Source organism: Thalassophryne amazonica, chromosome 16 (genome assembly GCF_902500255.1).
Source record: "Thalassophryne amazonica chromosome 16, fThaAma1.1, whole genome shotgun sequence".
NCBI classification, from domain to species: domain Eukaryota; kingdom Metazoa; phylum Chordata; class Actinopteri; order Batrachoidiformes; family Batrachoididae; genus Thalassophryne; species Thalassophryne amazonica.
Window position 1 is genome coordinate 31,710,263 of NC_047118.1, and position 24,163 is coordinate 31,734,425.

Sequence of the window (24,163 nt, forward strand, 5' to 3'; positions counted from 1 at the left end):
GATAGTGTGGCTGCTAGTAAATAATAACAATGATACAAGAGAGTTTTTTCTTTAATTTCACTGCAAACTATATTCATTTGTCTTCAGAGCAGCTTATACAACAGTGAAGTAAAATTTTCTGAAATTTGATTAGCTAACACAGCTAATAAACATAATGGTCACTGCCATAAGTGAGCATGGAAAGCCATTGTTATTACTGTGTCACAGATTCACCCCCAGTCTGGAAGACCTTCACAGGAGTCTCATACAGATGGCACACATTGCTTTTGAGTGTGACCAGAAGAGGGCGCTGTGGAAATGCTGATGCATTTGTTGCATGACAAAAGCTTCAGTAAAAGCTGTTAGTATTACTGCAAACTATATTTACAGTATTTGTTTTATAGTAATTTTACTTTGGTTGGGTAAAGTAAAAAAAACAAAACAAAACATAATAGGGTTAGTATTTAACTTCTTTTTAAAACCTCGACTACCTCAAGACTACTCCCCTTTTTGCATGTAACCCTGCTGTGCTTCTCATATATGAAAAAGAAGGATATGTAATCGTTCGAAACGCTGTTCAACACAAGCCACACAACAAATGACAAAGGTGGAACTAAAAGATAAAGTAGAATGACGAGCTGATTGTCAGGCTGCTTTTATTTGACTGGTGCCAATGTTCTTAACATGAGACACTTTAATGTTTTTACATATGGTTAAGAAATGGATGAACAGAAGCCATGTGTCATTAACCCCATGTCAATGTCCTCCAGCTAATTTCCACAGGAATCAAACTCTGGATATCAGGCCCTCTGAGAGCACACACACACACACACACACACACCGTGATCTCTTGTTCACACCACCCTCTGATCTCTCGTTCATTGGCATTTGCATCTTCCATGGTTAGTAGAACACGATCCTCTACATATAATATCTGGAATATAGCATCATGAAGAATAATAATAATACAATATTTTATAGAAAGGCTCGTTCTAAACTTATGTGGGTCAGAGGGGCTATAATAGAATCTGTGTGGGTGTTTGGGGTCAGTATGTGTATGTGTGTGTGTGTGTGTGTGTGTGTGTGTGGTGGCCTATAGGTTGCTGAAGAGTTCATTTTTCTTGGTCCAGTCCATGGGTGGTGCTCTCTTGTTGGAACGTTTCTGGTGAGCGAGCTCTTTGACCTGCTGGAGGCTCAGGTTGAGAGCTGGGATGGTATCAACAACCAAACCCTAAAAAATGACAAACACAAAAACAGAAAAAGATAAGTCAAGAATCCAGCTGAGCTTCACAATATGACTGTGTACCTGTTTTCGAAAGTGAACCTTTCACCTTCTCGCTGTGAGCCAACAGAGCTAACCTCTAAGCCACTAAGCCGCCCATCATGCCCTCTCCAACTACCCTGAAATTATTATTATTTTGTTGTTGTTTTGCTGTTAAATGCATGCTGAATTCTGAAAATGTGATGCGACTGTTAAAAATGCTTGTGAATAACTGATAAACAAAAAACCTTTCAAAGTGCCCTAAATCATTTTTTCAGCCACTAGATGTCACACTCGTGCTGTTTTCAGAAGTTTTCCTGCTTGGCCACCTGCTCAACATCCCCCCCCCCCCCCCCCCCACACACACACACAAAAAGCACCCCACCCCCCACCCTGCCCCTCCCTTCCCTGCGTAAACAGCTCTCTATGTGGGAAAAGCCAGATGTATGTGGATTCTTGTCCAACCAAGTTCTTGATCAGAGGCATTTTTAGCCCCTAAATTTGATTTTTGGATGCTTTTCTGTAAAATAGCCATCTTGAAAAATATTCAACAGCTATCTTTCATAAATTAGAGGAGGACCAAGAGTTTGAAAGAGAGGACTCACACCCACTGAATGTGCACACTTAGAAATATCACACACTAAACATGAACGTGCGCCCAGAAAGAGAATATAAACAGGGAATAGAAAAGCTCAGAGCACAGAGGGAGTGTTGCTTCACTCTCTGCACAAGATGCCATTAATCCACAAAATATTTATATAAACAGTCATTACTGGCAGCTACATTAATGTATATAATGTAATTTAGGACACCCTTAAATATGTAGATTTTGCATTATATTCAAGCTTTGCAGGAACACCTATGACTACCGTGCAAAAGAGTATTTTTATAGCAAGTGTAAAGAGTTCTATTTTTCCTATGCTTAAATATGGCGAACTTTTCATGCTAAATACATTTTATGTCCCACAGTTCTTTGTACATTGGTTTACTTTAACCATGTACAATATGACCCTTTGTACCTCAGGTAGAGTGTTTGTGGGTGGAGTTGTAAGCGAAGCGTTGGATGATGCATTGGATGGAGAAGGACTGACTGACAGCTTTGAGTGCCTCTCTGATTCGATGGCCTCTTTACAGTTCACCTGACCACACAAATACAAACCAACGCATTAGTAAGTATGTGCACTCACAGCCTCATTGGCCTAGAGTGAACCTGTCTGCAACAACAATGGACAGCAAAAGACACACTATGAAGTAAAAATTCTAATCGTCTGCAGACTTGCACTACTAAACATCATCACAGTGAAGCAGACTTGCATTTCAGATAGAAGCACAAGTTTATAACAAGCAGCATAAGATTAACAGTTTATCCAGTTTCAAACATGCCAACTTGAAGCTGATGAGGAAGCAGAAAGACACATTTAGGTTCCTGCAGTCTTTAGCTCATATGTCACAAGTTTAAAGCCACAGTGTGTAGGATTTAGTGATATCTAATGGTGTGTTGTAGAATGCATTATGTCATCACTGGTCACCGATTCTGTCCCTCCACATTTTCTCTTCTTTGGTGATGAGGATTCATGCTCCTTTGCCTTCTATTGTGATAAACAATATGTCGGAGCCCCCCCCCCCCTTTTTTTTTTTTTTTTATAAAATGAGGGCTCTCAAACTTCTTCACCTGCACTAGCATCCAGTAGACATCGTATGTGGAAGCAACCACAGGTTCTCCTTCTTTTTTTTTTTTAATCAGCCTTCCAGCCATGCTCTAAAATGTGAAAAGAGGAGTCTGAAAGTTCCTTTTGAGCTACTGTACCAACATGGCCGTGCAACATGGCGGCCTGCATGAAGGGGTCTGCCCCACGTAGACATGAAGGGCTCATTCTAAGCTTATGAAAACATTGTTGAATCATTGTTGCAGATAATTCTAAAATAATGCACAAATGCTTAAGAATTTGTGGTGTACCCGCAGAGAGACTGTAGCTCCCATTGAAGCTGCACACTCATGCAGCCCGCAGCCTCATGCTCTGCTATGGACAGGCTCATTGCACATCTGCAAGAAGAATTTCTGTTAATGCTAAGAGATGAAGACAAAGTGACTGTCATCTCTTCCATGTGCAGCCATGAACCTACTGAACAGAGCGTAGCACTCAAAGCATGTGCACAGCCGAGGTGGCTGAAAGTCCACAGCTCTGGAAAAATAACGAGTATTCCTGACTGTTTCTGAGTGTCTGCTTGCCAGGATCAGTGGGTAGGACGAATGTATTTTTGCACAAAGCGTTGTTGCCTTCTCTTCAGATAATATAGACTTCCTCATCTCTTGTGAAAAGAGAGAAATTGAAGTTATAATCGGAGATTAGTTTTGCTCCTTTTTTGTACTTTTCATGACTTTGACAAAGGCTATTTTTATTCACTGATACTGTTCATATAAAACTGTATCCAATCCGATGGTCTTTGTGATCAGTGACGCCCCTATAATGAATGCTGTATTCCATTTTTTGCTTCGAAACGCCCTAAAATCCTACACATTGTAGCTTTAATAAAACTGGCCTTGACTCAAGGACTTTGCAACCGACTCTACTGCTTCATCCTTTAAATCAAACAAATCTCTCAGCCTTTAACTGTGACTATCACCTGTTATGCAACAATACGTGGAACTTCAGCATTGTACATGCAGTCCTTGAGTAATGGGAAGCACGGACCAGGCGTCATTTTACATACATGGCAACGTGCCATGTATGTAAAATGCGAGCGGTGGGAAGCTGAAGACACAGTAGTTTCTTTTAGTTTTTGTTCTGCTGACTTGATACATTATCTCAGCTTATCAACGTTGAGTTGAAAAGTAGTTTGATTGCCTGGGACCTAGATACTGGCAACTTGAAGGGTGCTGAAAATGCATTCTTGTGTTGGCAGATATGATCAAACACTCAGTTCTTTTTTTGCCATAATATTTTTATTTTAAATTTCACATGCAGCCTTGCATTTACCACCATTTACATATGATACAAAACACGTATTTTGCTCTGATATAATTTAAAAATAAAGCATAACACCTAACCCCCCATGCTGCTTCAGTTTGAACAAAAAGGTATTGAATTTAAATAATTAAATATAAAATAATATAAAAATATTTAAAGAATACAATTTTAAAAAATTGTATTTTATAGATTGTAATTCAATCTTTGGACGATTTAAATTTGTATTCAACTTGTTGTCCTTGGCCAAAGCACTTCAATTAAGTTAATGGAATACTAAACTGGGCGGACTTTCCTGCATGGTACCACACAATGAACCCCAGAGTGTTTGGACAATCACAGGAAAGTCAGCCTAGTACATGTCTCCATGATTAATAACTGAGCGCTGTGGATATGATGTGACAGTGCCAGCTTAATGAATGTTTGTAGTACATTTTATTTTCAAATATGGTTTGACCTTAGCCTGCCGGGTCATCAGTATTCAAAGCTTGACTATTATTGTCCTTCACTCTGTTTGGGAAGAGAGGCGGCTACCCTTTACAATCTGGGTTTAAGCTTCCCAACCAAATTTGTTGGTCATAAAGCACACAATCTGGGACAGGCTGAGAAGTTCGACTATCCGGGAGAGACTCGAAAGCTGGTTCGGGCATGTGGTGAGGATGCCCCCTGGTCGTCTCCCTAGGGAGGTCTTTCAGGTATGTCCAACTGTGAGGAGACCCCGGGGAAGACCCAGGACATGCTGGAGGGATTGAATTCCCCAGCTGGCTTTGTAACACCTCGAGATCACCTGAGAAGAGTTACAGGAGTTGGCCGAGGATAGGGAAATGTGGGTTGAGCTGCTTGGTCTGCTGCCGCCAGATAAGTGATAGAAAATGAATTAGTGGTCATAAAGCCAGAAATCCAATACTCCATCTGTTAGTGTGTGCATGTGTTGGCTGCACTTTCTTGCATGCATTATAACTTTAACAAAATTCACCTGATTTTCACTAAATTTGAACTGGACATCCAAAATGAATGTATCTTGGATGAGCTCAAATTTGTGCATTATCGAGTTTCACAAAGAGCCTCTAAGAACCCCTGACTTTATGAAACAGAATATTATTCTGTTCAGTGACACCTCTCTGGGGAAAGGCGCCTCAAGCAGAATCTCTACCAAACCTTGGTGGTAGAAGGGGTGCGCAGAGAGGATGATGCAACGAGATGGTCCAAGATCGCAGCACAAGCCAAACAGGGCCGTTGGACAAGGTGGGAGGGTCTCGAAAAGAGGAAAGTCACATGGAGACAACTCTGGGGCATGGAAACCAACAGGCTGAGTTTTATTGTTCAAGCCACCTATGACGTGCATCCATGGCTCGGAAAGGTCCCATCCTGCCCACTGTGCAAACCTTAAGCACATCCTGGTTGGCTGTAGGACCAGTCTCACTCAGGGCAGGTATACATGGAGACACAACCAGGTCCTCAGATGTTTAGCGGAGAAGATTGAGTGCAAATGGGTAGCCATTAACACCCAACCCTGCCACAAACAGGATACCTGCCGCTGGCAACAATTGTTTGTCCGGGAGGGGGACAAACCACTTGCTGGCACCTCAGCACCTGACCTGGACCCACTACTGCCAGAGACTGGCAGATGTGAGTCCATCTGGATCAGAAGCTTATCTTCCCCACTGAGATCACTGGGGAGGCTGAATCCAATCCCAGCAGTCACAGGGCGAGAGGTGCGGTACACCCTGGACAGGACGCCAGTCTATTGCAGGACCCTTTTATTATTAAAAACTGAAATTTCTGTAGATGGGGCAGGCTCTGCAGCTTTATTGGGGTCAACGTGAACGCTGTATAAGACAAAATGTCAAAAAATGTAGATCAAAACTGAAAATGTTGTAAAATTCTCTAAAATAGATATTGAGCTTTTTGACAGCTCACATTAAAGTCTGTTACTAATTATTAATATAATAATAACTGTTCGTATAATTTTTAATGAATTTGTACACTTATTCAAGCTCGAGTACAATTGCTTTCGATTCTGTGGCGAGGCTGAGTCAGTGACAAGGTGGTCTTGAGACCAAGACTGGACTCAACTACTAAATCAAATCAAATCAATTTTATTTATATAGCGCCAAATCACAACAAACAGTTGCCCCAAGGCGCTTTACATTGTAAGGCAAAGCCATAGAATAATTACGGAAAAACCCCAACGGTCAAAACGACCCCCTGTAAGCAAGCACTTGACGACAGTGGGAAGGAAAAACTCCCTTTTAACAGGAAGAAACCTCCAGCAGAACCAGGCTCAGGGAGGGGCAGTCTTCTGCTGGGACTGGTTGGGGCTGAGGGGAGAGAATCAGGAAAAAGACATGCTGTGGAGGGGAGCAGAGATCAATCACTAATGATTAAATGCAGAGTGGTGCATACAGAGCAAAAAGAGAAAGAAACACTCAGTGCATCATGGGAACCCCCCAGCAGTCTAAGTCTATAGCAGCATAACTAAGGGATGGTTCAGGGTCACCTGATCCAGCCCTAACTATAAGCTTTAGCAAAAAGGAAAGTTTTAAGCCTAATCTTAAAAGTAGAGAGAGTGTCTGTCTCCCTGATCTGAATTGGGAGCTGGTTCCACAGGAGAGGAGCCTGAAAGCTGAAGGCTCTGCCTCCCATTCTACTCTTACAAACCCTAGGAACTACAAGTAAGCCTGCAGTCTGAGAGCGAAGCGCTCTATTGGGGTGATATGGTACTATGAGGTCCCTAAGATAAGATGGGATCTGATTATTCAAAACCTTATAAGTAAGAAGAAGAATTTTAAATTCTATTCTAGAATTAACAGGAAGCCAATGAAGAGAGGCCAATATGGGTGAGATATGCTCTCTCCTTCTAGTCCCTGCTAGCACTCTAGCTGCAGCATTTTGAATTAACTGAAGGCTTTTCAGGGAACTTTTAGGACAACCTGATAATAATGAATTACAATAGTCCAGCCTAGAGGAAATAAATGCATGAATTAGTTTTTCAGCATCACTCTGAGACAAGACCTTTCTAATTTTAGAGATATTGCGCAAATGCAAAAAAGCAGTCCTACATATTTGTTTAATATGCGCATTGAATGACATATCCTGATCAAAAATGACTCCAAGATTTCTCACAGTATTACTAGAGGTCAGGGTAATGCCATCCAGAGTAAGGATCTGGTTAGACACCATGTTTCTAAGATTTGTGGGGCCAAGTACAATAACTTCAGTTTTATCTGAGTTTAAAAGCAGGAAATTAGAGGTCATCCATGTCTTTATGTCTGTAAGACAATCCTGCAGTTTAGCTAATTGGTGTGTGTCCTCTGGCTTCATGGATAGATAAAGCTGGGTATCATCTGCGTAACAATGAAAATTTAAGCAGTGCTTTCAAATAATACTGCCTAAGGGAAGCATGTATAAAGTGAATAAAATTGGTCCTAGCACAGAACCTTGTGGAACTCCATAATTAACCTTAGTCTGTGAAGAAGATTCCCCATTTACATGAACAAATTGTAATCTATTAGATAAATATGATTAAAACCACCGCAGCACAGTGCCTTTAATACCTATGGCATGCTCTAATCTCTGTAATAAAATTTTATGGTCAACAGTATCAAAAGCAGCACTGAGGTCTAACAGAACAAGCACAGAGATGAGTCCACTGTCTGAGGCCATAAAAAGATCATTTGTAACCTTCACTAATGCTGTTTCTGTACTATGATGAATTCTAAACCCTGACTGAAACTCTTCAAATAGACCATTCCTCTGCAGATGATCAGTTAGCTGTTTTACAACTACCCTTTCAAGAATTTTTGAGAGAAAAGGAAGGTTGGAGATTGGCCTATAATTAGCTAAGATAGCTGGGTCAAGTGATGGCTTTTTAAGTAATGGTTTAATTACTGCCACCTTAAAAGCCTGTTGTACATAGCCAACTAATAAAGACAGATTGATCATATTTAAGATCGAAGCATTAATTAATGGTAGGGCTTCCCTGAGCAGCCTGGTAGGAATGGGGTCTAATAGACATGTTGATGGTTTGGAGGAAGTAACTAATGAAAATAACTCAGAACAATCGGAGAGAAAGAGTCTAACCAAATACTGGCATCACTGAAAGCAGCCAAAGAGAACGATACGTCTTTGGGATGGTTATGAGTAATTTTTTCTCTAATAGTTAAAATTTTATTAGCAAAGAAAGTCATGAAGTCATTACTAGTTAAAGTTAACGGAATACTCGGCTCAATAGAGCTCTGACTCTTTGTCAGCCTGGCTACAGTGCTGAAAAGAAACATGGGGTTGTTCTTATTTTCTTCAATTAGTGATGAGTAGTAAGATGTCCTAGCTTTACGGAGGGCTTTTTTTTTATAGAGCAACAGACTCTTTATCCAGGCTAAGTGAAGATCTTCTAAATTAGTGAGACGACATTTCCTCTCCAACTTACGGGTTATCTGCTTTAAGCTGCGAGTTTGTGAGTTATATCACGGAGTCAGGCACTTCTGATTTAAGGCTCTCTTTTTCAGAGGAGCTACAGCATCCAAAGTTGCCCTCAATGAGGATATAAAACTACTGACGAGATACTCTATCTCACTCACAGAGTTTAGGTAGCTACTCTGCCCTGTGTTGGTATATGGCATTGGAGAACATAAAGAAGGAATCATATCCTTAAACCTAGTTACAGTGCTTTCTGAAAGACTTCTACTGTAATGAAACTTATTCCCCACTGCTGGGTAGTCCATCAGAGTAAATGTAAATGTTATTAAGAAATGATCAGACAGAAGGGGGTTTTCAGGGAATACTGTTAAGTCTTCAATTTCCATACCATAAGTCAGAACAAGATCGAAGGTATGATTAAAGTGGTGGGTGGACTCATTTACATTTTGAGCAAAGCCAATCGAGTCTAACAACAGATTAAATGCAGTGTTGAGGCTGTCATTCTCAGCATCTGTGTGGATGTTAAAATCACCCACTATAATTATCTTATCTGAGCTAAGCACTAAATCAGACAAAAGGTCCGAAAATTCACAGAGAAACTCACAGTAACGGCCAGGTGGACGATAGATAAGTACTACAACACTACATTTGGGCCATATGGTGCATTTCTCTGGGCATGATCCAGCACGCGGGTGCCTCAGTCATGAGGACCGCAGCAGCTGCAGGACGCCAAGGGCACGCCCACAGCTCACCTGGTTGGGGCAGATACATAGTTACATTTGGGAGGTGGGGATGGACTGGTTCTCCGCCTGGGTTGTTTGACATTGAGGACCTTAAGGCAGTTCCAAGTGCTTGCTCCCAGACCTGACCTGTAAGATTTTTAACTGAATTGTCTCAAAATAAAAGTAAGTCCCTTCAGCTTCTCCCTTGTTTCCATAACGGATACGCATGTTGATTTGGCACAAAAGCTTGACACTGCGTGTCTTTCTAGATGCAACTCCGCATTACATTGAGAATGGGCAGGGGTGGTCTTGAAGCAGGAACCTTCCACCCCTGCCTTGAACAGTCTCAAAATATGGTTGATATAACTACAGGAGCTTTATGAGCCACTTAGAGGAAAGTTTGATGTAACTTCAATGGGAGGCCACCAGTAAAATACCTTGGTGCCAATTACCCGCGGGGGATTCTTTGTGCATTAGTGTGCTTTTTGTTCTCGATTTGAAGTGTAATCATTCTGTCAGATCTTTGTGAATTTTACCTTGTCGTCCATCCCTCCATTAACAGCCGGCTCAGGCAGTGGACCTGCGAAAAAAACACACAACGATCAGTCTCCAAAAATCCTGTTAAAAGTGAAAAGCACCACTGAACGTTTACGTACACTGCGATTCAAATACACAAATATCGGCGGGACTGCACTCGAATCCGTGTGGCGTCCTTGCGCTCCTGTCGTTTACTGTGCTCACTGACAGAACTTCACTCCACAGCTCCTCCGCTCAGCTACATCTGAAGTCATGGAGATCACCTTTCATCCCACTAGTGCTTACTTTGTTACATAGCACAGGTATGGTCTGCTCATCTATTATTCACACGTGGCTCATCTCCTGTGAGATGTTCACTGAGCATGCTGCTCCTTCTCCTGCATTTCCCACATCAAATAGCTGCAGGGGAACATTTAGTTATAGAAACACCTTCATACCTCACTTTGAGAAGCACCCACAGCTGCAGTGAGATGGATGATGCACGAGGACCGCCTAATCTCTGTAGAGGGCTGACAGATCTCTTACCTTCCATTCCTCTGGTTCCCCTGTGCAGCCATGAAGTCTTCTCAATTAATGATGTCATATTACTGCAGATATTAGTTGGTAACCAGGTGGCAATCTGAGTTCTCACTGTTTTTGTGGGCTCACTCCAAGAGGAGCCCCTCTAAGGCTTAGTTACGGCCTGAGAGGCCACTTGGAGCGAACACCTTGGAAACCAAACAAAAGTGTCGCCCAGCCTGGCTGCCGATGTGTGTGTGATGAAGTTAAGAGTCAGCGAGAGCAGGTGCCCTGTGAGTGGGCAGTATATTCAGTTACCTGGGAGACACCTCACTGGAATTTCTCCTCCTGTCTGGTATTACAGTTAATCCAGGACTGGAAGGCCACCATTGCGGAAACACTGTAGGATTTGTAATGATATCTGCCTCGGTTCCTCTTTAAAGCACATGGGACATTTCCTGGCCTCTGTGGTGTCATTGTACGAGACCCCTCAGCTGCACGTGGAAACACAACGTGCGCTGAGAATCAGCAGCTGGTCTCTAAGCGTACGGGCCTCATAGACATAAAACAGTTCACACAGCAGAGCGCCCCCTGAAGGCGTTGAGAAGTATATCAGGCTTTCAGGAAAGCACAAGTGGTTATTGAGTTCAGCACATGGAGGAGCATTACAGTGACCTCCTGGGGTCACAATATTTCTAAATAAATTAAGACAGCACAGATACATAAAACACCTGCATCAGTGCAACAGCTGGTAGATGCATCAAAAAAAGTCTTGCAAATTGAAAAAGTCTTTGCAAGCATGGAGAACACAAACAGAACCGAAAGCATAAGTAACATTTGAATATGACAAAATGCCTACTGCAGATTCAAACAACACACAAACACTTTGCAAAGCTCCACAAGACAACAGCAGTACTAGTAACACAAACATAGGGTTCTGTTTAATTTTGTGATACTGGTCCGAAAATGTGGTGCATTTTGTGATGGTATCATGAGCTAATAGATTAATTCATTTTTCATGATGCTTTCATAAGACATCAGATTGGTGGATCCAACATGATCATGCTGGTAGATCCCCCACATGTTGGTAGATCCAACGTGGGGGGGGGGGGGGGGGGGGGTCTAGAACATATGCATATTATGGATTTGGATCCTGGAAGGTAAATGTGACAAACCACCATGTGAAAAATCATACAGTAAATTTTGCAGAGTAAAATATACTCTGCTGGGAAAACATTTGGTCACAGTCTAACTAGAGTAAAATAGACTCTATTATAGAGTGAAATCACCTCCACCGTCTTGTCAAATCAAGTGTTTCTACTCCAATATGAGTTGATTTTACACTATGGTAGAGTTGATTTAGCACTGTGACAGAGTATATCTAACTCTATTTGGACTGGGACCAAATGTTATCCCAGCAGAGTAAATTTGACTCTGCAAAATTTACTGTGCAGTGGTCCATGAATGGGGTCTAGGGAGTGATTTCATGGCATAATGCCCCAGACTTGAACCATGGGACATATAAAAACAACAGCAGCACTTCCATAGTGTGACTGTAGCACAACCTAGGCCACTCCAGAAAACCTCCAGGTGATGTCACAGCTTGTACAAAAATGTTATGGGCTCCATGGAAGTGCAAGTCATTCTCAAGGAATGTCAAAGTTTTAGACATGTTCAAAATTATTTTGATAACTTAAAAGTTTTGTTTGATCATATTGACACAAACTAAGTCCATAGTCAGTGAGCCTGTCGTTGGTTCCATTAAAGCTATAGGGTAGTGATGGGACGAACAACACTGGTGTGTCAGCACTGTGCCGAGCACACAAGAGTGAAAGCCCGTATTGGTGCGTGTATCGCTTTAAGAAAAAAATCATGTGACCGATACAGGAAGTGTGTTGTTCGGATGCGCCGCGCCAAATTGTGTTTATAAGAAAACGAACTGTATCAACATATTGCGGATTTGTTGGATGGAGTTTTGCTGTTAGAGTTGGATTTTGGATTTTTGCTTGCCCTCACCTTGTTCCACTGACTTTGTCGCTCGTTCAAAGAGGTTTTCCACAGTCTGGAATAAGTTTGATTTTTTGACGCCAAATAAGGTAAATCTTTTTCTCCTTTGGGCATTGTTTACTGTTATTTTTTCAATTAAATGTTTGTACTCCTTTTTGGTAAGAGTTTTGAATTGTTTTCAGATAAATTAACATTTTATTTTATTGTAGGTGAAGTGTCGGCTCTGCTCCACAGAGCTATTTTACATCAATAAGAGCACTTCATCAATGCTGAGGCATTATAGAGCTTGGCATGGCAATGCGGAATACTCATGTGAGTACCCCAGGTATATTTTAACTCTGAATTTTATTACAGACAAATTTGCTATATTCTACATACCAACTCAGTTTAGCATTTACACAAACAAGGTTTTAAGCAAAGTTTAAGCTCTTCTCATTAACAGCTTAACTCAATACACAAATTGAGCACATGAAATTATGCAATGATGAGATCATATTTTAAATAGACTGGCGATTGGATATTTCACAGGCTGATGTTGGGTTTTCAGCATGTTAGGTTTTCCATCTTATTTTCATTTTATTTACCTGCAATGATTTTATAACTACTGCAGGGGTCACTATTGAGTGACGAACACAGTGTCAATACAGTGCCGACACAGTTTGTGTAGTGTGTCAATACACTAATACACTCCTTGAGGTATCATCATCCCATCACTACTATAGGGTCACTAAGCCTTTTAAGATTAAAGCATAAAAAGAGTTTTCTTTGGGACCACTGTAATTTTATTTATTATTCTTTAAATAGTAGATTGATAATATGACATCACCAATACAATCAAAATTCACATTTTCAAGAAAAAATTAATAAAAACTTCCCCTAAAGGGTAAATGTTTGGTGTTTCTCTGGCTGCTGATCCAACACGGCTGAAAACATTCAGAAAGCACTGCTTTTCTGTGTAAATCTAAGATGTTTCTCATACATTATGTAAAAGTGAGCGAGAAACACTTCTAAAACTAAAAATGCTGTTCTTGTAACCTGATACCACCTCTGGAGTGATTTACGAGACATCTCATGGACGTCAATGTGCACGTTACGTGTGCGTGCAACACCCATGGTCAAAGGTAACTTCCAGCCTTTTCAAAAGCTCATGCATGAGCACACGCACGCCCTTCTGCAGACAGTGTTAAAAACAAAAGAAAATATTCCTCCCAGATAAATATTAAAAAGATCGGTAATTTTACAAGATGTTTCTAAAATAAATCAACATTATAATGCTTGGATTTAAGTAGAAACCAAATCTGGTCAGTTAGTGAAATTTGGGTAATTGGCGGTACCTTTAAGTACCGCCAATTACCCATGATACACTTAAAAAATAGTCACAAAAACACAATAACGCAAACTTTTTAATCCTGACTCCAAGGTACAGTTGTCACATTACTGAAGCAGTTGGACGAGGACTTTCAGGTTAGCATTTGTTTTATAGGTCCAGTAAACGTTTGTCATATTGATGCAGAAAAATATGTTAAAATAATAAAACTGGCAAAATCCATTTTACAGTGAGAGAGGTGGAATCTGTTTGACCGCGTTGCATCTCACCAGTGAGGTGGTCCAAGGTCGGAGTCACTCTGCACCGTTTGAAGAAGGTGTCTGCTTCGGGATCGACAACCAGAAGGTGGGTCTCACTCCCACCCGCTTTAATGGCAGCCACCACTTCTGAATGCGTCTTCCCCTCTACTGTCACACCATTTACCTGAAGAGAGCAGAGACGCTCTTTAAGACCTGAACGGTCAAACTCAAGAACCTCATAAGTTACATTTTACCATCTCAACAGTACAGTTTGATTTTTGATGTCACAGTAAAGGTACCAAAATGTGGCTTTTACATTGAATTCAATCTAATCACAATTTGTTCCACAGCGCAGCACCCGAGAACAAACATCAGGTCAACAGACAAAGTGGCTGGAGCCTGAATATGGGGCCATTATTGTAGCAAACGTATTTACAAATGTATATTTTGATCCACAAATGTGTAACCAGATCCACAAATGTGTAAATAAATAAATAAATAAATAAAAATCTGTGTGTAACCAGATCCATAAATGTATATTTTGATCCACAAATGTGTAAAAAAAACATCTGTGTCTGATCCACAAATGTGTAAAAAAAAACCTGTGTGTGTAACCAGATCCACAAATGTGTAAAAAACCTGTGTGTGTAACCAGATCCACAAATGTGTAAAAAACCTGTGTGTGTAACCAGATCCATAAATGTGTAAAAAACCTGTGTGTGTAACCAGATCCATAAATGTGTAAAAAAGCTGTGTGTGTAACCAGATCCATAAATGTGTAAAAAACCTGTGTAACTAGATCCATTAATGTGTAATCACATCCACAAATGTGTATTTTGATCCACAAATGTGTAAAAAAACAAATCTGTGTCTGATCCACAAATTTGTATAAAAAAAAAAACCCCTACATGTGTAACCAGATTCACAAATGTGTAAATAAATAAATAAATAAATAAAAAAATCTGTGTGTAACCAGATCCACAAATGTGTATTTTGATCCACAAATGTGTAAAAAAAAAAAAAATTATAATAATGTGTGTCTGATCCACAAATGTGTAAAAAAAAACCTGTGTGTGTAACCAGATCCACAAATGTATAAAAAAAAACCTGTGTGTGTAACCAGATCCATAAATGTGTAAAAAACCTGTGTGTGTAACCAGATCCATGAATGTGTAAAAAAACCTGTGTGTGTAACCAGATCCACAAATGTATAAAAAACCTGTGTGTGTAACCAGATCCATAAATGTGTAAAAAACCTGTGTGTGTAACCAGATCCACAAATGTGTAAAAAAAAAAAAATAATAATCTGTGTCTGATCCACAAATGTGTAAAAAAAAACCTGTGTGTAACCAGATCCACAAATGTGTAAAAAAACCTGTGTGTAACCAGATCCACAAATGTATAAAAAAAAAACCTGTGTGTGTAACCAGATCCACAAATGTGTAAAAAAAAAAAAAAAAAATTATAATAATCTGTGTCTGATCCACAAATGTGTAAAAAAAAACCTGTGTGTGTAACCAGATCCACAAATGTGTAAAAAAACCTGTGTGTGTAACCAGATCCACAAATGTGTAAAAAAACCTGTGTGTGTAACCAGATCCACAAATGTATAAAAAAACCTATGTGTGTAACCAGATCCATAAATGTATAAAAAAAAAACCTGTGTGTGTAACCAGATCCATAAATGTGTAAAAAACCTGTGTGTAACCAGATCCACAAATGTATAAAAAAACCTGTGTGTGTAACCAGATCCATAAATGTGTAAAAAACCTGTGTAACCAGATCCACAAATGTATAAAAAACCTGTGTGTAACCAGATCCACGAATGTGTAAAAAACCTGTGTGTAACCAGATCCACAAATGTATAAAAAAAAACCTGTGTGTAACCAGATCCATGAATGTGTAAAAAACCTGTGTGTAACCAGATCCACGAATGTGTAAAAAACCTGTGTGTATTTTGATCCACAAATGTGTAAAAAAAAATCTGTGTCTGATCCACAAATTTGTAAAAAAAAAAACCTACATGTGGAACCAGATCCACAAATGTGTAAAAAATGTGTGTGTGTGTGTGTGTGTGTGTGTAACCAGATCCACAAATGTGTAACCAGATCCACAAATGTGTGTGTGTAACCGGATCCACAAATGTGTAACCAAGTCCACAAATGTGTAAAAAATGTGTGTGTGTGTAACCAAATCCACAAATGTGTCACCAAAATCCGTGCGTGTGTAACCGTGTGTCTGTGAAAATCGGGCCACTCGGATATGTTCTTACACGTGACTTTTGTTACACTTCTGCCGCAAAAGATCCACAAATGGGTGCAGCAATTTGTACTTGTGTGGAGAATAACCACCAGGAGGCGCAAGCACCAACGATATCAGTCACCGCAACCGTTTTAAGCCTGGTCAGGCTCTCCAGGGACATCTTTAAGGGCGTTTTATTTATTTATTTTTTCCCTGTGTTTCGAAGATCAGGAACATGAATGGATCTTCTTGCGTCTTTTAATTTTAAGTAAACACAAGAATAGAAATGGTAATAATAAGAAAATGTTAAAACAAATAGTACTGTGTCCTACAGAAGAGCATTACATTCACTGGATTAAAAAAAAAAATCCTGTACTTGTAATATGAGAGCTGGAAGTCTGGAGGGGGCCGAGAAGCGGGCTAAGGTTAGCCGATGATAGCACACTGTGATCAGACACACTGTGGATTTTCCCTTAAGGTGTTCCTCTATGAATCAAATTCCTCCAGGGAGGGGCATGGGGCCCCCAGACTGAAAAGCACCTGGCCAGGAGTTCTTCTGGAATTGATACAAATCGAATCGCCATTTTAAATTAAATGACACCTCTCTCCAAACATTCTACAACAGACCAAACAGTTTTCCCGCAAATGAGACGTCCTCCGTTCTTTGTGAATTGTTTCTGTGTAGGCTCTCAGTTGTCCAGGTGGTTTCCATAGTAGAGAAGCTTGAATCTTTGACTGGACTGGGTTGCTTGATGCGAGAACGTTTCACTTCAAATCGCAGAAGCTTCCTCAGCTAAAATTCTTGCTCTGGTAGTCTGACTTCTGTCTGACCCAGTCGAGAAGAACAAACAGAAGCCACAAAAGCTGGAGTTTTAAACCTAACCAGACACCTCCTACCGAGAGGCAGACTGCTATAGGCTAGTGACTAAACAATTGCTTTAATTAGCACCTATTGTGCTCTAGTTAACACCCTCCTAAGGACAGGGTAGCTGTCCCTTCTAACGATGGGACTGACGCCTCTCCTGATGGATCAGACAGAAGTCAGACTACCAGAGTAAGAATTTTAACTGAGGAAGCTTCTGCGATTTGAAGCGAAACATCCTCGTGTCAAGCAACCCAGTCCAGTCAAAGATTCAAGCTTCTCTACTATTATTTGTGAATTACACGGATCTTGACATGCAGCTGGCTTATTACCATTTTTATTCTTGTGTTTATTTAAAATTAAAAGACGCAAGAAGATCCATTCATGTTCCTGGTCTCCAAAACATAGGAATAACAAAAATGAAACACGCCCTCAAAGATGTTCTTCAAGGGCCCAGTCAGGCTTAAAATGTTAGTGGTGACTGATATCATTAATGCTTTCGCCCCCTGGTGGTTAGTCTCCACACAAGTACAAATCGCTGCAAGCATTTCTGGATCTTTTGCGGCAGAAGTGTAGCAAAAGTCACGTGTAACAACACATTCAATCGAATGGCCTGATTTTCAAAGACACACGGTTACACACGCATGGATGTTTTTTTTTTTTTTTTTACACATTTGTGGATCTGATTACACATTTGCTGATCGAAACACACATTTGTGGATGGACACACCAGTGTCTCAACAAGAAGCCATTTCAGTGTGTGTGAGAGAGAACAGGAAACACACGCTCACCACGGCGTGATGGACTGGACTCTATAACAGGAAAGAGGTGAAGACAAAATGTCTAAGAGAAGATGTGCATGTGAATGAGGGGGTTCAACAACAAGTTGGACAAATTCTCTGCAGTTTGTGCCCAAAATAATTTAAAACATACAAGCTGTTTTGTAAGGATTTCTTTCATAATATTCTCAATATCTTTTGTCAACTGTTGCTCAAAGACAGGAAATCCTGTGTGTCCACACAAGCACAGCTCAGTTTAGACTCTATGTCAGACATCATCAGCTTCCAGTCTTCCCGTGTGCTTGCTGATCAGTAGGTTACTATCTCCGAATGTACAGTGGAATGCAAAACTACGGGCAACCTATTCAAAATTTACTCCACAAATTTTTGTATGACATTGAAATGATTAAATAATATATATAAATATGAAGGCCCTTTGGTAAATCATCACTGTTACAGGCAGTTTTCTTTAGACAACTCAGGGGATGGATACATGAACATTTTGTAGTCACTGAATATGTCTTAAACTTCATTTCTATCAATCATTATGACATATATGTTGTGTGGGCCGCTGAAGAGGAGGTACTGCTGGCCCACCACCACCAGATGGCGCCCTGCTTGGAGTGCGGGCTTCAAGCATGAGGGCTTGGCGGCTCCGGTGTTCTTCAGATCCGTTGGTGGTGGAAGCTGTGTGGGATCCGGCTCTTCTCTCGCCAGACGTCTTCTATCTTCGAGCCTGCCCACACGTCACCTTGTGTATAATTGACATTCCACAATATTGTTATTGTCTGTACTTCGTTGTGCGATTCACAACATTAAATTGTTACTTTTTGGCTTATCCATTGTCCGTTCATTAACGCCCCCTGTTGTGGGTCCGTGTCACGACACCTTCCCAACAGGATTTCTCAGCCAATGTCATGGATCCCGAGGGGCGTCAACCACAGCTTGAACAGCCAATGGAAGAGCGAGGTGCACAGGCGCCAGCAGGAGGCGTGTTAGGTGAGCTGCAGCAAATTCTAACTGCTTTCACTGCTCGGTTGGATTTGGTAACCGAGCAGAATGTTATTCTCAATCGGAGGATGGAGGCTCTCACCGCCAGGGTGGAGGCGCGCGATCAAAGCGCTGCTGCAGCACCTCCTCCTGCTGGTCCCATGTCAGACACAGACATTCCACTGGTCGTTCAACGACCCCCCCCCCCACCGTCCCCTGAAGCATACATAAGCCCTCCGGAGCCGTACGGAGGTTGTGTCGAGACGTGCGCAGACTTCCTAATGCAGTGTTCGCTCGTCTTTGCACAGCGTCCCATCATGTACGCGTCAGACGCTAGCCGGGTGGCTTATGTCATTAATCTGCTTCGAGGAGAGGCACGCGCCTGGGCTACGGCGCTCTGGGAGCAGAACTCACGGCTCCTAACGTCATACGCTGGGTTTGTAAGGGAGTTCAAACAGGTTTTTGATCATCCCAACAGAGGCGAGACCGCTTCGAGCGTGCTACTGTCAATGAGACAGGGGCGCCGGAGTGCAGCCGAGTACGCAGTCGACTTCCACATTGCGGCTGCGAGGTCCGGCTGGAATACCGTTGCACTCCGCGCCGGCTTCATAAACAGACTGTCTCCGGTCCTGAAGGAGCATCTGCTGGCTAAGGAGGAACCGCGGGATTTTGACGGGCTTGTCGACCTGGTTATATGCTTAGACAACCACTTAGAGGAACACCGTCGGGAGCAGGGCGGGGGGGCGTGACCAGGCACGAGCCGTCCCTCTTCCTTCCGGGTCCGAAAGGGTGCCGTTGTCCCCACGCTCCACAGCCAGAGGGCCCCGTGTGGCAACAGCTCCCCCTGCTGACGAAGCTATGGACACGAGCAGGGCCAAAGTGAAACCAAATGACAGACAAAGGAGGCTGGCCCGTGGGGAGTGTTTTTTCTGTGGCTCTAGTGGTCATATACAGAGGAACTGCCCCAAACGGTCAAACTACAACGCCCGTCCTTAGAAACTGGGCTAAGGGTGGGCCATAACATGCACGCAGGGAAGCCCCGTAGATCTGCACGAATCCCAGTCACGATCCTTAGTGAGGAGTTAACCCTTCACGCCCCAGCACTCGTAGACACGGGGTCGGAAGGGAATCTGCTGGACAGCAGATGGGCAAAGGAAGTAGGGCTCCCTCTGGTGGCTCTGCCTTCACCTTTGAAGGTACGGGCACTAGGATGGCACCCTTCTTCCATTAATCACACACCAGACACAGCCCGTGACATTGGTTGTGTCTGGGAATCACAGGGAGGAGATTGTGTTTTATGTAACACCTTCTACCTTCCGAGTGATTTGGGGTTTTCCATGGGTGTTGAAACACAATCCCTGGATTGATTGGCCGTCTGGGGTTGTGACGCAGTGGAGCGAAACCTGCCACCGGGAGTGTTTAGGATCCTCGGTTCCACCCGAGGGACAGCTAAAGAGGAGGTCAAAGTCCCCCCCAATCTGACGGCGGTACCGGAGGAGTACCACGATCTTGCTGACGTCTTCAGCAAAGATCTGGCACTCGCCCTTCCCTCGCACCGACCGTACGATTGCGCCATCGATTTGATCCCGGGCGCTGAGTATCCGTCCAGCAGGCTGTACAACCTCTCACGTCCGGAACGCGAATCAATGGAGACCTACATCTGGGACTCCTTAGCTGCCGGGTTGATCCGGAACTCCACCTCCCCGATGGGCGCGGGTTTCTTTTTTGTGGGTAAGAAGGACGGCGGACTCCGTCCATGCATCGATTACAGAGGGCTGAACGAGATTACAGTTTGCAATCGATACCCATTACCTCTGTTGGATTCAGTGTTCACGCCCCTGCATGGAGCCCAAATATTCACCAAACTCGATCTTAGAAATGCGTACCACTTGGTTTGGATCCGGAAGGGAGACGAGTGGAAGACGGCATTTAACACCCCCTTAGGTCATTTTGAGTACCTGGTCATGCCGTTCGGCCTCACAAACGCCCCCGCAACGTTCCAAGCGTTGGTTAATGACGTCTTGCGGGACTTCCTGCATCGGTTTGTCTTCGTATATCTAGACGACATACTCATCTTTTCTCCGGACCCTGAGACTCATGGGACCAAGAACCAATGATCGGATGCCATGTCCCGGGTGCATGAAGAGGAGGCCAAGGCCGAGTTGTCAGACCCCACAGAGACCATCATCCCCGAGTCCACTGTCGTGGCCACTCTCACCTGGGACGTGGAGAAGACCATCTGGGAGGCCCTGACACGGAACCCGGACCCGGGGACCGGCCCGAAGAACAAACTGTACGTCCCACCAGAGGCCAGAGCTGCGGTTTTGGACTTCTGTCATGGTTTCAAGCTCTCCTGTCATCCCGGGGTGCGCAGAACCATGGCAGTGGTCCAGCAGCGCTTCTGGTGGGCGTCTATGGAGGACAACGTCCGGGACTACGTCCAGGCCTGTACCACCTGTGCCAGGGGCAAGGCTGACCATAAGAGGACTTCGGGACTCCTCCAGCCCCTACCGGTACCTCACCGCCCCTGGTCCCACATCGGCCTGGACTTTGTGACGGGCCTCCCTTCGTCCCAGGGCAACACCACCATCCTCACGATAGTGGACCGGTTCCCCAAGGCGGCCCACTTCGTGGCCTCCCGAAGCTCCCTACGGCCCAGGAGACAGCAGACCTCCTGGTCCACCACGTCGTGCGTCTGCATGGGATACCAGTGGACATCGTCTCGGATCGTGGTCCTCAGTTCTCCTCCCAGGTTTGGAGGATCTTCTGCAGGGAACTGGGGGCCACCGTGAGTCTCTCGTCCGGGTATCACCCTCAGACAAACGGACAGGCAGAGCGGGCTAACCAGGAGCTGGAGCAGTCCCTCCGCTGCGTAACCTCCGTGCACCCGACGGCCTGGAGCACCCATCTGGCCTGGATCGAGTACGCCCACAACAGCCAAGTGTCGTCAGCCACCGGCCTCTCCCCGTTTGAGGTGTGTTTGGGGTACCAGCCCCTATTGTTTCCACTTGTGGAGGGAGAGGTCGGTGTGCCCTCGGTCCAGGCCCACCTCAGGAGGTGCCGCCGGGTGTGGCGGACCGCCCGTTCTGCCCTGTTGAAGGCCCGGACGAGGGCCAAGGCCCATGCAGACCGCCGGCATTCCCCGGCCCCTGCATACCAGCCCGGGCAGGAGGTGTGGTTATCGACCAAGGACATCCCCCTGCAAGTGGAATCACAGAAACTCAAAGACAGGTTTATTGGACCGTTTCCCAACCTCAAAGTCCTCAGTCCAGCCGCAGTGAAGCTAAAGCTGCCAGCTTCACTGCGGATCCACCCGGTGTTCCACGTGTCACGTCTCAAACCCCATCACACCTCACCACTCTGCACCCCTGGACCTGCACCGCCTCCTGCCCGGATCATCGACCGGGAGCCGGCATGGACCGTGCGTCGGCTCCTGGACGTCCGTCGTAAGGGTCGGGGGTTCCAGTATCTGGTGGACTGGGAGGGGTATGGACCCGAAGAACGCTCCTGGGTGAAGAGGAGCTTCATCCTGGACCCGGCCCTCCTGGATGATTTCTACAAACGTCACCCGGACAAGCCAGGTCGGGCGCCAGGAGGCGCCCGTTGAGGGGGGGGTCCTGTTGTGTGGGCCGCTGAAGAGGAGGTACTGCTGGCCCACCACCACCAGATGGCGCCCTGCTTGGAGTGCGGGCTTCAAGCACGAGAGGGCGCTGAAACTAGTGGAATGACAGCTGTCACATCATCAACACCAGCTGTCACTCATCTACGTCATCCTCCATAAAAGCCGGACTGCAACTCCACCTCCCCGCCGAGAAATCAGCTACCATTCAGGTAATTTTCTCTGCTGACTTAAAACATTGAGTAATAATCTGAACTTCTTTGCAGCCGTTTTCCTGTGGTGTTTTCCTTATCTGTGGGATTGGCGTTTGGTGTGATCAGCGACGGCTTCGCTTCACACCCCAACCAGATAAGTGATTAGACAGGAGCTGCATGAGTGTGTGATTGGAGGTGGAGGTGCTCCCTCCCAAAAGAACACAGACTGTGGGATTACTGAGTGTGCGAACTCACACTCATCAATACTGTTTCTGTTCTCTGCCAGCAGTACCGGGTCTGAATGCTGAAGACAGTGGCCACCTGGGGCGCAGGGCTTGGCGGCTCTGGTGTTCTTCAGATCCGTTGGTGGTGGAAGCTGTGTGGGATCCGGCTCTTCTCTCGCCAGACGTCTTCTATCTTCGAGCCTGCCCACACGTCACCTTGTGTATAATTGACATTCCACAATATTGTTATTGTCTGTACTTCGTTGTGCGATTCACAACATTAAATTGTTACTTTTTGGCTTATCCATTGTCCGTTCATTAACGCCCCCTGTTGTGGGTCCATGTCACGACACCTTCCCAACAATATAAATAGTATGGTACTGTGTGGTAAATGGTATGTCTAGAGTAGGTGGTTCTGACAGACCTTTAAGGTTTAATTGTTGATCAAACACACCAACACACAAACAGACACGCTATAATAACAAATAACAATAAAGAAATTAAATGAAATAACAAATAAAACCAGAATTCCTGTTCACATTTTGTGTAACTATTTTAGAAAGTACTGACAGCTCACACAATATGAATATTAAAAAGGTGCTATGTTCAAACAATACAAAACAGTGTAATATAATATAAATATAACACAATGCTAAAATACCCTCAGCCATATGAGCATTGTGATCTTTATAATTTGCAGTTGTTTCGTTAATTAAGATCCTATTGTCTTACGTACAATTTGCACATGTTCAATAAATCCCCTCTATCAATCAATCAAAAACAATGTTTATGATTTAAAGGCATCTACAGGAGGCCTTGTGTGTGTGTATACATGGGCTTTTGACAAGAGCAGAAGTTGTGCAAATCAAGGAATATTTGTAGATCACGCTCTATGCATTTGCTGGTATTAATAAGACAAATTTAAATCCATAGAAAGTTAGCTTTGAGTTAGCAGATGTTAGCATGCATGCTAACACTGCAAAATGTCATAAATGACTCCAGAGGAGTTATCGGGTTACAAAAAGAGCATTTTCCATTTTATAAGTGTTTATTTTTCACTAGCTTTTACACAATAAATGACAAAGATAATATATTTACACATAAACTAAACAGAGTTTTGCAGATAGCTACCAGCCTGTGACATCACCATGCTAACGTCTGCAAAATGTCTTTAAAATGGGTACAAATGCGGTCCTTTAAAGGGTTTGGTGTGGGGGAGAGTTGGGGGGGAGTTGCCCACACCTCACCCCTGTGGGTGCGCCTCTGCACCAGAGGCCTGCAGAGTGTGTGTGCAGCAGC

The 24,163-nt window shown here is 43.5% G+C and overlaps 1 protein-coding gene across 2 annotated transcripts in view; it reads right to left on the reverse strand.

Annotated features, from left to right (window-relative positions):
* Window positions 1-618: 618 nt before the first annotated feature.
* The window catches only part of LOC117527547 (Na(+)/H(+) exchange regulatory cofactor NHE-RF1-like), an 84,236-nt gene continuing 60,691 nt past the window's right edge, over window positions 619-24,163 (reverse strand). For both annotated transcript variants that reach the window (XM_034189943.1, XM_034189944.1), the window contains 4 exons: window positions 13,986-14,139; window positions 9,884-9,927; window positions 2,260-2,379; window positions 619-1,210 (listed from right to left, as the gene is read on the reverse strand). In XM_034189943.1, coding sequence (XP_034045834.1) covers window positions 1,073-1,210; window positions 2,260-2,379; window positions 9,884-9,927; window positions 13,986-14,139 — 456 coding nt within the window. In that variant the 3' untranslated portion in view covers window positions 619-1,072. The remainder of the gene's footprint in view (window positions 1,211-2,259; window positions 2,380-9,883; window positions 9,928-13,985; window positions 14,140-24,163) is intronic.